The following is a 15,680-nucleotide window of genomic DNA, read 5'->3' on the forward strand; positions in this document are numbered from 1 at the left end:
ATGGCTTCTGCAACACCCAATGGTTTGGTGTCACAAAACCACGTAGGAGCAGTGCATCCAAGTCCAGCGAACAAAACCGATAAGAAGCAAACCCAGAAAGTTACCGAAGATCATGCCAACATAAACTACATGGAAAGAGCACAGTGGCTCCGTCCAGCAGTTTTAGGAGCCAACGATGGGTTGGTTTCGGTTGCTTCATTGATGATGGGTGTAGGAGCCGTTAAGAAAGACGCAAAGGCTATGCTACTTGCTGGTTTTGCAGGGTTGGTTTCAGGGGCCTGTGGCATGGCGATAGGAGAGTACGTTGCAGTGTACACTCAGTACGATGTTGAGATGTCTCAAATGAAGAGAGAGAGTTTAGGAGGGGAAAAGGACTTGGAGATGGCAATGGAGAAAAGAACGTTACCTAATCCACTGCAAGCTACTTTGGCATCTGCAGTATCCTTTTCTGTTGGTGCATTGATTCCTCTTCTTTCAGCTGCTTTCATACAAAGTTACAAGACAAGGCTTATTGTGGTCGTGACAACGGCTAGTTTGGCTTTGGTTGTGTTCGGAAGGGTGGTGGCTGAACTGGGAAAAACTCCTAAGTTAAAATCTTATTTAAGGTTCCTTCTTGGAGGATGGATAGCCATGGCCATCACTTTTGGGTTAACCAAATTACTGGATGCTAGTGCTTTAGAATAAAGAATGGTGTAGGAAATGAATAAGATTTTTGTTTCTCATTGAACAACCTAATTACTATACCTTTCTTCTCAAGTATTTCTTCTCTATGATGTTCTCAATAACAAAATAATTAGGATATTTTAAAACTAAAGATATTATATATCTCACAAATAAATGCCATAAAACTGAAACAATATTCAATGTTATTTTTTTTTTTTATATTTGTATGTTTGGATTGGTATCTGAAGTTACATATTCAAGATTTGAAGGTGAAAAATAAAAATTTATATATCATATATATCTATCTTTTGATTGATTCAATGTTAAACCAATCCTACATTGAAAAAAAATAAAGTTAACTGGTAAAAGGTTATAATATATTATAAAAGATTTCCACATGTATAGGTGAACGAAAAGACTCAAGAAATTTTTTTATTAGTAACCAATTTTAGTGACTAAAAGTTGTTAGTCACTATAATGACCAATTTAGATACCAATTTATAAAATTAAAATTTATTGGTTAGTAAAATAGTTACTAATATAAATAAAAAATTATAATTGGTCACTAAATTTTTCACTAATTAATGAGAGACCAATTTAGTAACTAAGTTATTTTGGTAGCCATAACTTAGGTAGCTAATTTTTAGTGACTAATTTTCTTTGGTAACCAAAACTATGGTAGCTAATTTTAAAAACCAATTTAGTGACCAATTATAATTTTTTATTCATAATAGAAACTATTTTAGTAACCAATAATTTTTTTACTTTGTAAACTTGTATCTAAATTAGTAATCATAATATCTAAAAGTTTTTGGTCACTAAAATTAGTTACTAACGAAACATTTTCTTGTAGTGTATATATAGTATATTTTTGGAAGGAGAAAAGGTTGATAAAAAAATAATTTAAATTGAAGACAAAATAAAATATAGGAAAAAAGTATTTATTTTAATTATATTTCTTTCTCTCTTTTTACTTTCTTTTCAACCACTTTTTTTTTTCTTATTTTAACTTATACTTTCTTTGAATAATTGTAAAATCTCTTATACATATCTTATTAATTCTATTACCTCTTTATGGTAAATTAATTTCGTTTTATATGGTAAATTAAATATGATTTATATAGCATCACATATATTATAGTGAAACATAATCATAAGATAATCATTTCAATGCTTGGTTATAGAAGATAATCCATCATTGGCTTTAAAAGGATTTACACTTTTTTTCCTTAGTTCTATAAGATCTTCGTGAAAAAAAAAGGAGTTGAAGACGGTGTTTATGGAAAAGCTATTAACGTTCTCAACTTTTCAAATAATCTTTAAACTTCATTTTGTGATGAAAACATTGGCTGTATTCAAAACTAATGTATTCAATTTTTTATTCGTCTCAAGATGCTATTCTTTTTGTTGTGAGAAAAACTTATAATAGTTTAGATCACAACATTTGTTTATTAAAGAGAAAACTAGGTCCAAATAATACTCATGCATGCTTAGTCAAGTAGTTATGAGTAAAGAATACATGTGGTTGGAGTCATGTTTGTGGCAGTGATGTTATCAATTTCAGTCATATATATATATATATATATATATATATATATATATATATATATATATATATATATATATAGCGCAACTGGTAGCATCTGCTGGTGAGCCAGAGGTGTTAAAGGTCAGGTTGGGGGTTCGATTCCCACTGGCAACAACCCACCCAGTATGAATGGACGGAGAAGGGTGAGGGGTTGGGGTGTATTGGGCTGCAGACCTAACACAACCGGTTTGAGGGTGGCAGGTGGGATGCCTGGTAAGCCCAAGAGGATCCGGGGGTGTTACAAAAAAATTAAATGTATTAGGGTAAGAATATATATATATATATATATATATATATATATATATATATGTCATGATATATTAAATGTAAAGATAACAACGAAATTCTACTTTGACAAAGGGAATAAATTAGAAATATTGAAATTAAGTAACTCACAAAAGTTATATAAGGGGTTATGGTCCCATTAATGAGCACAATACGTATTGTTCTTATTCCTTTCTCTTCCCAATAATCAGGTACGTTTTCACATTCTATTGTATATTGTTTGGGGTATTGGAAACTACTCAATTACTTTAGGATTTATTGCTCTTTTATGATGATTCATTGGACGCCTCTTCTAAGGAAAAGAAGCAACGTGCCCCTCCCCAGAAGCTTCATCATGAGTAGCACCTCCAACATGACGAAGAAGAACGCTTGGGCTACTGTTGAAAGCCACCACTATTAAGATGGTGAGCCATCGCCATTGAGATAGCGATCTCTGCGACTCTATCGCAAACCACAAATGTGACAAAGACATGTCACTGTGATCAGAAACACGAGTCCCGCACTACGCCTGGAAAAAGGGAAGAGCCTCCACTACCGCGAGCTTCTCAAAACCATCACAGTGGCACTATCACAACTCCAACCAAGAGGAAAAAGGACGCGTAGCAGTTGCGTAGTAGTGGAGACATGACATCTTATTCTTCCCAGATAACGTGCACGACGATGGAGGACCTGCAAGTTGCGAGACATGTTGCGGTGGTATGATTATAAAACAAATTTAAGAAACAAACTTGTCATTCCTTAAACTCTCTAAATGCACGAAACTACATCCACTCTTCCTTCATTATGTGGTACTTAATACAAGGAGTGTCATGTTTCTTGTCTTTGGACACATAATTACATGTGAGCCAGGTCTTGAAGTCCCTTCATATGGCGGCTATGTGAGATAACATATTCTTCCAAACTCACTCAATGTTCGGAATGTCAAAATTTATTTGTTTGAAAATAAACATATTAGATGTTGATGAATTAAGTAAACATATTAAACAATAGATCTATTTTAAGTAAACATATGGAACATGTGAGTATTGCAATGGGTAATTAGCTAAGAAGGGAGGTTGAATTGGCTTTATAAAAACTTTAGTTACTTTTGAAAACTTAAAACACCTTTGAATTGAATCAGATTATCCATAAGATGAAAATGCAATTACTATTGGATGCATACTTTTAATCGATTAAAAATAGGGATAACAGGTTGATTTCATTAAATAGTTAATAGTGCAATGTTAATCAACAGACCAAAATATCAAAACAGTCGATTGAAACATTGGGAATTCTGCAGAATTTTGAAATTGTAGCTAAACTCTAAAATAGCATGAAAGAATCATCAAAATTGATTCAAATAAGCAATCAGATATGAGCCAAGCCTCGAGTTGTGCCAAAACACACAAGAACAGATAAAAGACTGTACAAACCAAATTTCTTGAAACTTTAAAACACTTTTAAAATAAGAAAAAATACAAACCAAGACTCTTGAATTCCACAAGAATCTCAATAAGCACAACAAGATCACACTTGCAGACTTAGAAAACCACCAAGCAACACCTAGAAACATGAGAAAGATCAAACCTGAATGAAGGCTCTCCCTAGCGAACAATACCTTTTTCTTGAAGTTCCTAAACTAAGCAAAATTGCTCCAAGAAAGATCAAAGATCAATCACCAATAGCTACACTTCTGTGTGCTTTAGAGAGAGAGGGAGTTTTTCCCAGGATATTGAATGATTTTGCGCTCAAAATGGCAAGTGTTAAATCTCTCTCTGAAAAACCAAAACTTATAGCCAATCTATTCGCATATTCAACAGGTTGATTTTTCCATTTAATATGTTGATATCACTAAATCAGCTGATTAAAAAATAATTCAACTGATTAAATATGTAACAAATAAAACTAATGCAACAAACCATTTAACATGTTAAAAACCAATTCAACATGTTAATTCCCAAATAGTTATTAAATTTTAGTGCATTTGGGTCGCTAAGTCTACCTAATCGAGGATTTATCTCGACTACCAACTTTTCCTGGCCAACATTACATTAAATGCTTTTTTCATTCTTCGGTAAGGATGATTTTTTTTAGGAAGGAATTTTCGATGTCTTGTATACATAATTTTATGGTAGTGCTTTAATTGAATGTAACTCGTATTTTCTTCACATATGGGACATTCATAATGACCTTTAACACTATGACTACTCAAGTTACCATATGCTGGAAAATCATTTATGGTGAAAACCAACATTGCATGGAAACGAAAAGTTTATTGACAATATGAATCAAACACATCAATGCCTTCTTCCCACAACAGTTTCAAATCATCGATCAACGACTTCAGGTAGGCATTAATGTCATTTTCAAGTTGTCTAGAACCCGATATCATCATAGACAACATCATATGTTTTTTCTTCATGCATAACAAAGGAGACATATTGTAAATCACCAACAAAACTAACCATGAACTATTTTGCTACCAAAGTTCCCATAAGGATTCATACCATCTGTAACATTCCAAGTCTTAATTTTCTTTGTTCATCAATATTCTTCCAATGTGGAGAATCAACTAGGTGTTGAAGAAGATTGTTCTTCCATCAACATGCCATTTCAAATTCTTTGCATATTTTTTAATGGAAAACAATCATTTCAACCTAGGTATTATAGGCAAGTGTCACACCACCTTAGAGAGGGGGCCATCTGTGCCTTCATCAACACTATTTGCATAAATTTTCTTCTTAAACTGCGATAAACCACATGTTGGAAATACCTTCAGTCAAACAAGCTTGTCTCTATACAATACACAATCATTAAGGCATGCATGTATCTTTTTATACTCCAAACCCATTGGACATAAAATTTTCTTCCTCTCGTAATTACATATAGGTAACATGTTATTTTCTAGAAGCATCTTCTTCAGTAACTCCAATAATTCTATGAAACTTTTATCGGTTCATCCATTTCTTGCTTTTAAACTAAACAATTTTAAAGTTATCGGTAGTCATGTAAAGTTAGTTCATCACTCATCCATTCATCCACATATTTTATTTTTCGTGATGTCGTAGGCTTATGTAATATTTCTCCATGTCAAGTCCAAACTATATAACTCATCATTATACAGAAGATGAACATATGATCATGCATTGTCTCCAATTTCTAATGCATTTGATTAAAACAACAAACACAAGGACAATAATATGTCTTGTTCACGGAGATTGTGTGTTTTTTAGCATATTGCAAGAACACAAGAACCCATTTTTCATACATTTAACTAATGTTGCAACATCCTAGTCGGATATTACTAATTTAAATGAAATAGAATAATATGAAAATAAATTTGCATTTAATAAATTGTCTTTCCCAAGATGCGGGAATATTCAAATTTTATTAACATGCAGTATAATTCAAAATTCATAATTTTACTCAATATTTACATATTCAAAAACTGATATTAAACATTGTTTAAAAAATCGTAGATATAAACTATAAAATAAAACTCTATAAAGGTTTTCCCAAGCTAGCCCCTCTTCGGATCTAAGTGTCACAAGCTCTACCTGCATCATCATTTTCTCCCGTGTATCGAAGTACACGATCATCACCAAACACAAGCAGATAGGGTGAGCTAATAGAATAAATAACTCATAATCAACATAAAGAGTACACACACACACCCATCAGAGAACCACTATCCTCCAATACTAAAAAACATGACCACCATCATGTTCATACACATTCTACGTCTCCAGATGATGACCTTAAGATATCCTTTGCTCCCACAAGCCACAACTTGTGGTCCCACCATCTATAAGTCACAACTCGTAGATACATGTGTAGGACTATCCTATTATGAACCACTATTCGTAACGTTAGTTGGAGTTCCCAACACAAACCACAATTTGTACTCTCGACACAAGATTAACAACATCATTGGCTATAACCTACGACTGCCCAATCAAGTGAAGACCATCCATACAAACCACAACTTGCACACTCACACCGGTTTCCAATATCACCAGGCCACAACCTGGGATCACCACATGTTTACCCTCCATCTTGAGCCACAACTCAAGGGATTTCATTTTGAACCACAACTCAAGGAATGCTATAGCAAGTCTCCACCTTAATTGGAGCTCCCCAATATGGACCACAATCCGTATTCATTACGAGACAACCAGCTTCACCAACGACAATTGTGAAGAGCAGTCAAGTGAACCATCCATACTAGCCACCATTAGCACGCTCACACCGGAATTCCTATATTATCAGGCTCTAACCTAAAATGGTCACGTGTTTAACCCCCATTACAAGCTACAACTCGTAAAGGGCCCTCAACAAGTCATCTTCTCAAGGCCTTCATCCAAAGGGTGTAAAATCCTCCAAGCAACCCACTTGGCACACAGAATCGCCTGACACAACTCCAGCTTCGCCAAGCGAAACATCACTCCAAATCGCCTGACGGCACTACACACCGCTAGGCGCGACGTGTCCTACTGGCCACTGTTTTGGCTGCTATCGCCTGGCGGGACCCTCCTCATCGTTAGGCATCGCACACTCCAAGGGCTTCCCTAGTTCCTACTATCGCCTGACGGCTCACCCCGTGCCACCATGCGCTACATCAGTAGCATCACTACTATTGGTTTTTGGCACTTTAGAACAGGTTCCAAAGAACCCAATCACCCCACATAAAATCCATCACACAAAAAATGCTCATCCAGTCATATTAACATGACTAAATCACACTTGAACACAATCATATACATCAATCCCTATATATTCATATATATACTCCACCATTTAATCCATGCTAGCATTCAATTTCAACTTATGAATAACACATGCTCATATTAAATATAAAGCAGCATCACTCTAACAACTTAAGCACATGATTCTATGCACCAATACAGATTAATATAGCCCTTCACACCTCCTATGCAACAATTTCCTTAATATTGATACACATGCATTCACCAATAAACCAATTCTCAACATGTGACTAACTCAATGGAACATTCAAATTCATGGAGACTCACAACATAACCCAATCATGCTTCCAACTCATGCCACATTAGTAGTTACTTGAAATTATCAAGAGATTATTCATGCATTTTAAAGACTTCTAATCCAACAATCATTCGCATCATATATCTCCAACTACAGATATTCAAACCAAGATCACACCGTACAAACTAAAGAGCAAATTGTTATGAACCTGATGTCAAATATTCAACTAAATCACACGGTTAACGAATCAGGAAACACAATTTTACAAAAATTGCGAAGACCAGAAAAACGTAGTCGCCCAATGACTAGATACTTTCGCCCAACGAAACAACACTAGAGACCTGGCACTTGGCGGTAGGAAACCACCATTCGACGATCTCGACGATCCCTACTGCGTGAAAAATACAAGAAATAGTGTAATTACACCTACTTTGGTCAATTTAAGACACTCGAACATGCAGAATTCAACAAAGGTTCATCCATCATGCATAAAACTACACAAAAATAAAGGTGCACATTAAATTGAAACCACAAAATCATAGAAAATGAACCAATCCAGTTCGTGTCGCCTGGCTGACCTTCATTGCCGCTAGACGGTTTCTGGGCAGAACCCAGAAACTTAATTCAAACAGCATGCGTCGCCTAGTGGACCTTCATTGCCGCCAGGCAGTTTCTAGGCAGAAACCCAGAAATGCAAAAAAAAACCTGATTGGAAGAAGGAAAGATGCATTCATGCATATATTCATCATGCAATTACATAAATATACATTAAAGAACAAATTTCAGCTCTCCTAACCTGGATTCCTTGCTCAAGTTGAAATTCCAAGTCCTTTCGTGATGCATCCCACCTCTTTGGCTCCACTATTTCTCACTCCAAATGGCCTCCCAATTCATTCTCAACTCAATTTTCCAGTGCAAGTTATTGGTATATACCAAAAGGACCCTACCTCTCCCTAATTCCACTCTTATTCTCACTTTCCAACCCCAATTTTAATTGCTTTAATGGATAAAATGAAAATTACATTAAAATGAGATTAATGGTCATTCAATTGCTTTTTGACCCTCTCATTCATGACCAGAAAGGAATAGGCAACAAAACCACCCAATTATCAAGCCAGGGCATAACCAACCATCAAATTCATGTTTCGTGTCCTATGCTTCTAGGATTATATTATCACGCCTCATGATCCAACATATTATTAAAATATTAAAACAATAAAGTTAACACCTTAATGACATACACCGAACTTGAATTCAAGCCCTTTCATAATAATCAAGTACTCTCAACCATTTGAACTAATATTATTCCTTGTCTTCTCTCTCCATATTAATTAACTTAGGGATTCCCGCCCTCACATTTATTTAGATAAATATTTATTTATTTAATTTTTCCTGTGCGACGCTTATTTATCTAACTTCTATCCATACGAAGTTTGTAACAAACTCCATCAATCTCAAATTTTTAACTCTCACAAGGTGAGACCCTATCCATGCACAAAAAATAATTTTCACAATTCGCTAACACGTACATGAAGAAGTCTAACATCATAAATTTGATAAAATTTTGGGAGCATTACACATTGGTATCTGAAGTACACAAAATGAAAGTGATCTCTCTTGACCACAATTAAGTATGCATATGGAGAACAAAACAAAATGATTTCAACCAAAATTTTATAAAATTTATGCATAAACTTCAATGTACACGTTATAACAAATAATGAAAATAAATTCCAAAATTTTCAATTGAACAATTCAAGATCTAATACAAATGATTCATATTTAATCACTTGTACTAAATTTCAAACGAAGACTAAGGTTCACTTAGTGTTCAACTAACTAAAATGCACCTAATATATAAATTCACCCGATATATCTAATAAATTTAAATTATATAAACATACAATATCTAATAAATTTAAAATTAATCATATAATTAAAAAAACTAACAATAAAACTAAGATAAACTTAAATAATCATATTAAAACTAACATAAAAACTAAATGTTTAAAAATATAAACAATCTAAGAATAACAAAGCATAAAACCACCATGCAATCAACAAAGGAGAAAGACCAATAACAAAGGGAGTCTCACACAAAGACAATACAAGGGTAAAGACCACATGCACTCAACAATAGGGATAACTAATGTCATCACATTCAATACAAGAGAGAAAGGGAAATGCAAAGTTGTAGAAAACTAACCTTACTATGAAAACCAATCGATTAGAATGAATCCTTTGGAGAACACGAGCACCACAAGTGTCAATGGGGTAAAATGGAGTCAATGGACCTCAAAATCTTGTTGTCGTCGTTGTCTTGCTACAATGAATCCCCAGACACAGTGAAATAATAAAAATGTGACCTTTCACATCCTTTTTTTACCTTAGAATCCTAATTTGTCGTCAGAACTTCTCTAATTGATATCAAATTCAAAATTGAAGTCAATTAGAAGAAGTTCCGATATCATTTTGGACAAAATATTTATAAATATATCACCACACATTTTTAATGTGAGATTTTGCTATATTCGACGTGTAATTGATGACGTTGAAAGTCCATTTTACAGTAATGAGAACTCCAAATGTTCTAAAAAAATGATGAAAGTAAAGAATAATTCAGAGGATGGAAACTGAAATTGTCTTCGTGTTTGTTTCATAGAGTATTTCACACTCCCACTTAATATAACAACTAAAGAGACATTGAATTTGAGTTTTTGATGAAACTATCTTTATAGATCTATGTTATTGGAACAATATTCTCTTATTATAATCTTCATAATTATATTGAAATAATCTTTGTGAAATTATTTTTCTTTTTTTATTTGTACGTGTGTCTTCTTGTAGAAGATATTTTATGAATGAAATACGGAAACAATTATATATATATTTATCTTTATAATTGTATTTTTATCATTTATCCATTTTCATTCTTATCATTGCCATATCTTCTTCGACATCCACATATTATTTCTTTTCTTCTGTATATCCTGTACTTTTCATTCCACACCAATTGTTTGTTATGTACCCCTTTTCTATTACACATATACAAATGTACTATGAGCATCTCTGAACTCATTTTTGTGGTTAAAAATATATATGAAAAAGAAAAGAAGTAAAAACTTTTGAATATGTCTGGGAGAGAGAAAAATAATGTAAAAAAAAGTAATAATTTTAATTTTATTTCTCGCCTCTTTATTCCTCGTAAAATAAACATTTATTTTCACCAATTTTTGTTCAGCTTTTACACTCGGACCCTCTTTATTTTCCACGTATTCCTGTGATGAGAGTGAGGAAGGATGGTGGATAGAGCATTCACACGAAGCATCATTGCATGCGAAACGCATGAAGACATTCGAAATCAGTGATTCGTTAATAAAATATTCGAGGGTCACAGATCTGAGTGGGCCCCACTAAAAGATTCCTGAATGCAGAAGAATCACGTGGGTAGCCCCCACTCTCCGTTGGAGCCAAACGGACATCATCGTCGCAGTAAGATAACTAACAACCGTGCATAAAATATTTTGATAAAATATCTTCACAACTCCTAAAGTCACCATACTCTGACCTTTTTCACGTCAAAAAATTCCTCGTGGGATAGAAATTTTTTATTTTAATAATTAAATTATGAAAGCAAGAAAAGTTTTGAAATGTAAATAATTTAATTATTGTTTAATTTTAGTAACATTTAACATAATGAATTAAGATAATACATTTTATCAATTGTTAAAGTTATTGTTAATTTAATATGTATCTATCTATTTACAATATGTTCTAATTTAAAGTAACTTAAATTAAATTTTGAATATCATAGATGTGGAAGTTGAATGCAGTAGTAATATAGTATTTAATGATCTTTTTATATAAAATTTAATCTTAGAGCTTAAAGCTCAGAAGATGGTGATATATAAAAGAAGAACAAGAAAAGAATGGAAGGACTACACCAAGGTCCACGTATACAAAATACAAGCAACATCAGATTATGAAAATCTATATATGTGTGGAATCATAAATTGTATCCTTCTTTCTAGCTTTATGTAAACAATTCTTCCATCTGTTTCGAATGTTCCAAGACTCAGTATATAATAGTATCATTTTTACCTCACACCTATTTTATTATCATTTGACACTGTTTTTTATTATTATTATTCATTCTCTTTCTTTTAAGAATATAAAAATAATTTTTGTTAATTTTTCTTTACTATTATAAAAATTCTCAAATGATCGTCAAATGATGTCAAAGAACATTTTTCATGATAATATTGTACTTAACAGTTTTACGATATATAATATATAAATATAAATAGTGTAATTAAATACATAATAATTGTTTTGTTGTTTAAATTAAATTATGGAAGCTCAAAAACAACTCTTTTTACTCACTTATTTTCTAAATCATGTATAAAAGTTTTCTATTAGTATCATTTTCGTCCACTCTTTACCATTAACTCATTTTACTATCAAGTAGTCTACAAGCTCAGAAATGAAACTTCATTTTTTGTACAACTTGGCCAATAACACTACAACTTTCAGTATAAGAACTTTTGTCATTCACCTTGGGTTTGACTAAAAATACTTTTTTAAGTCACTCATTTATAATTCTTATTGGAAGTCAAACTACCATGTAGTCTTTAATGACAACATAGATTTGTCCTTGATAGTTGTTCCTACTTTACTTATGTTCTTACCATGCCCAATAGTCCTACATCGCTTAGAAGTTGAGACTTAAGGCGGTTTAAATATCCCTTCCTTCTTTCACCTTCCAAGATGCCTTTTAAGGATAAATATGTGACGGAGTCAATGCTCTAGAGTGGACAATACCTCGGATGAGGAGTGATTAACTCTAACGATGTCCTAGGATCAGAACAATAGTGTCTACCATGAGGCCGATAACGAGGTTCTAAAATGAATCATCGCTTCCTTAAGCCCTTCATTAGGGATGAATAATCATTCCCCTTAGACATCGACTAAGGGCTTATGTTCCTACCACAAACCCAATAGGTCCTACATTGCTTAGAAGTAGAGGCCTAAGGCAGTTTAAATACATTTTCCTCCTTCCACCCAACGAGGTGTTTTTTAAGGACAAATCCGTGACAGAGCATAAGCTTCAAAGCGGACAATATTTCGGATGAATGGTGATTGACCTTAACAACGTCACTCGACAAACTTGGGATCAAAACATTGGTGCCTACCATGAGGCTGATATAAAGGTTCTACATACGAACCATCGATCCCTTAAGCCCTCCATTAGGGGTAATCTGCTCATTTCCCTTTAGCCGAACTTGGGGATTTATGTTCCTACCTCATCCAATAGTCCTACATCACTTAGAAGTTGAGACTTAAGGCAGTTTAAATACCCATTCCTTCATGCAACAATCGAGACATCTTTTAAGGATAAAATTGTGACGAAGTCGATGCTCCAAAGTGGATAATACCTCGGATGAGGGGTGATTAACCTTAACGATGTCCTAGGATCGGAACAATGGAACCTACCATGGGGTCGATAACGAGACTCTAAGACAAACCATCGCTTCCTTAAGCCCTCCATTGGGAATGAATAATCATTCCCCTAAGACCTCAACTAAGGGGCTTATGTTCCTATCACAATCTTAATAGTCCCACATTGCTTAAAAGTTGAGGCTTAATGCGGTTTGAATACCCTTTGCTTAGGTTGCGCCAGGCGATACTGTTGCAGTTGGTGGCTGTGTGTGTTGCTTTTAAGCAGTGATGATATACTTGGATCATGAGGTGTTGTGCCATGAGCGGGTAGGTTCATGGATGGTGGTGAACACGTGATGATATGAGCAGGGAGGTTCATATTTTGTTACTCTCAAGTGGGGATACGAGCGAGGTAGGTTCGTATGTTTCGTGCTCACACTTGAGACGTCGCGTGCGGGGAGGTACGTAGCTGGTGGATCACATGTGTTGGACTACGGGCGGGCAGGTCCGTAGAGCAGGACTACGAGCGGGGAGATTCATAGAGACAGGACTACGAGCGGGCATGTTCGTGTGAGCATCATAAATCCTGAGTCCAAGGCTAACTAATTGTGTGATTTGAAGGTTGAAAAGCTTTGGGGATTAAGGTCTTGGCCAAGAAATAACTAGGATGAATTAGATGGGTGTATTATTTTCCTATGATTAGTTGTCCTGATATTTCTTTATTTTATGAACTCACCCTTTCTGTGTGTGTTTGACGATGATCGTGTAATTCTTTACACGGGAGCAGATGATGCTACAGGTGATGTTGCAGATGTTTGAGACGGAGAGAGGGGCTAGCTTAGGATGTCGAGCTAGGATTTTGACACTGTTTATTTATGATTTTCATTGTCATTTAGCTATTTTGGGAACTTGTATAAATTACCCAGTTTTATGGATATGTACTTTGGATTTGTAAGTGCGTTTTATAAATTTTAAATTTCCTGCGCTTTTGGGAATAATAAATGCATGACAATTGAATTTCAAATTTTATTTATTTATTTAATTAAGTAATTTTCCTTAAGGATGTTATAGACAAACCTAAACTAAAATAACAAAAACTCTTTGTCTAGTAATTTTTACTATTAGATTTGCATTAATGATCAATATGTTGATGCTTAAGAATGATTATTAACCACATCTATGTCTAGCATCTGAAATCAATAGCTGTTTTATCCTACTTAGGTTTCTCAAAGTATCTTTCGGATCAGCTGGTACTCCCACATTTGCACCATATCTAGAACATGCAATTAAAGATCATAATCTAGGATTTCCAAACTATCTTTCGGATCAGTATGAACTCCTATATGTTCAAAATTCATAGACTATGCAATTAAAACATGAATAAAACATAAGAGATTATGGAAAAAAATTATATTGAATGAAGAATCTATAGAGAATAAAAAATACATTACACCTAACTCCCGTGAATGAGAGCGTTATCTACTTTTAAATATACTGAATACACGATTAATGATAAAATTGAATGCCTCCAACCTTTAGAATGTCTTTCTACCTTCAAGTGTATAGATATCAAGTTTTTTTTCTTCTCTCGAAGTGTTTTTTTGACCTTAGTGAGGCCTCAATTTATAGATTTTTCGAAACGCACAACTCGCTAGGCGAATTAGGCATGATTCGTTGGGCGAGTGATCTTTCATTGGGCAAATGGCAGGAATCTGATTTGGGCCTATAGTTTTGTACTTCATTTTGTACTGAAATTTCTTGTTGGATTTATCTTTTTAAGTTTCTAGAACTCCATATTGTCAAATTATCTTCGATTCTTTTAACTTGAAATTGAGTAATTAACTTTGTAGATAATTGATAAAGTTGATAATCTTTGATTAGTTGATATTCCACTCATTCTATTGATATTCTTCCCAAATATAAGTTTTTCACTTTTTTTAAAATATATTCTCATCATTTATCTTTTTCATTTTTATTGAATAAAACCTAAAATATAAAATAAAATAATAATTAAATGTAAAAGTAAATAAAATAAAACATAATAATTTCAATTATCATTAAACACAAATAAAATATATTTAACCACAAGAAGAGAAGCCTCCATAACATTTATGACATTGGATGCAGAAGGAGAAAAACCTCCATAAAATCTATCTCAAAGGAGAAATAGTCAATATGAATATTAGAAAAATATTTGGAAAACTCTAAAAGAAAGAATCTTCATTGATGTTGATGATCTCCTTTTGAAAAAGGGGATTACCACTTAAAAATAAATCATAAATGAAAAAGATATAATGGATATAATCGCAGCAAGTCTGAACAAAGTGGAGAACGATGATCGGATTGGAGAATGCAAAGAGAAAGACAAAAGAAATTAAGAGCACTTATGAAGAATGATTAAGCAAAAGTTTCAAAATCAAAGTCTAATGAGGTGAAAAAAAAGAAGAAGACTTTAATAGCCAACATTCAATGAGTTTCAAATGAAATGATGTACATTTTCCTAAGTGTTATTTGACATTCGTCAAAAATAAACATCCACTGTCCAATTAATGTTTTAGAAACTTCACAACCACTCGTTAATGAACATTAAAATATACTCCTTCACATGATTACTCATAAAAATAACATCAAAGACATAATAATTGCCCACAATATATCAATTGTTCACAAATGTCGAACCTTTATATATATATATACTCAATTGAATATATGAATTGCCCAC

At 33.5% G+C, this 15,680-nt stretch overlaps 1 protein-coding gene across 1 annotated transcript; it reads left to right on the forward strand.

Annotated features, from left to right (window-relative positions):
* On the forward strand, positions 1-684 carry LOC114175324 (VIT-like transporter 1b). The gene has a single exon (XM_028060104.1). It carries the CDS (start codon positions 1-3, stop codon positions 682-684), a length of 684 nt encoding a protein of 227 aa, XP_027915905.1.
* Positions 685-15,680: the final 14,996 nt, after the last annotated feature.

The sequence above is a fragment of the Vigna unguiculata genome, chromosome 3 (assembly GCF_037176805.1).
Source record: "Vigna unguiculata cultivar grain cowpea cultivar isolate G323 ecotype 2 chromosome 3, ASM3717680v1, whole genome shotgun sequence".
Taxonomy (NCBI): domain Eukaryota; kingdom Viridiplantae; phylum Streptophyta; class Magnoliopsida; order Fabales; family Fabaceae; genus Vigna; species Vigna unguiculata.

Coding starts and splice junctions, on each gene's coding strand:
- LOC114175324 (XM_028060104.1), top strand. CDS start 1: ATGGCTTCTGCAACACCCAATGGTTTGGTGTCACAAAACCACGTAGGA.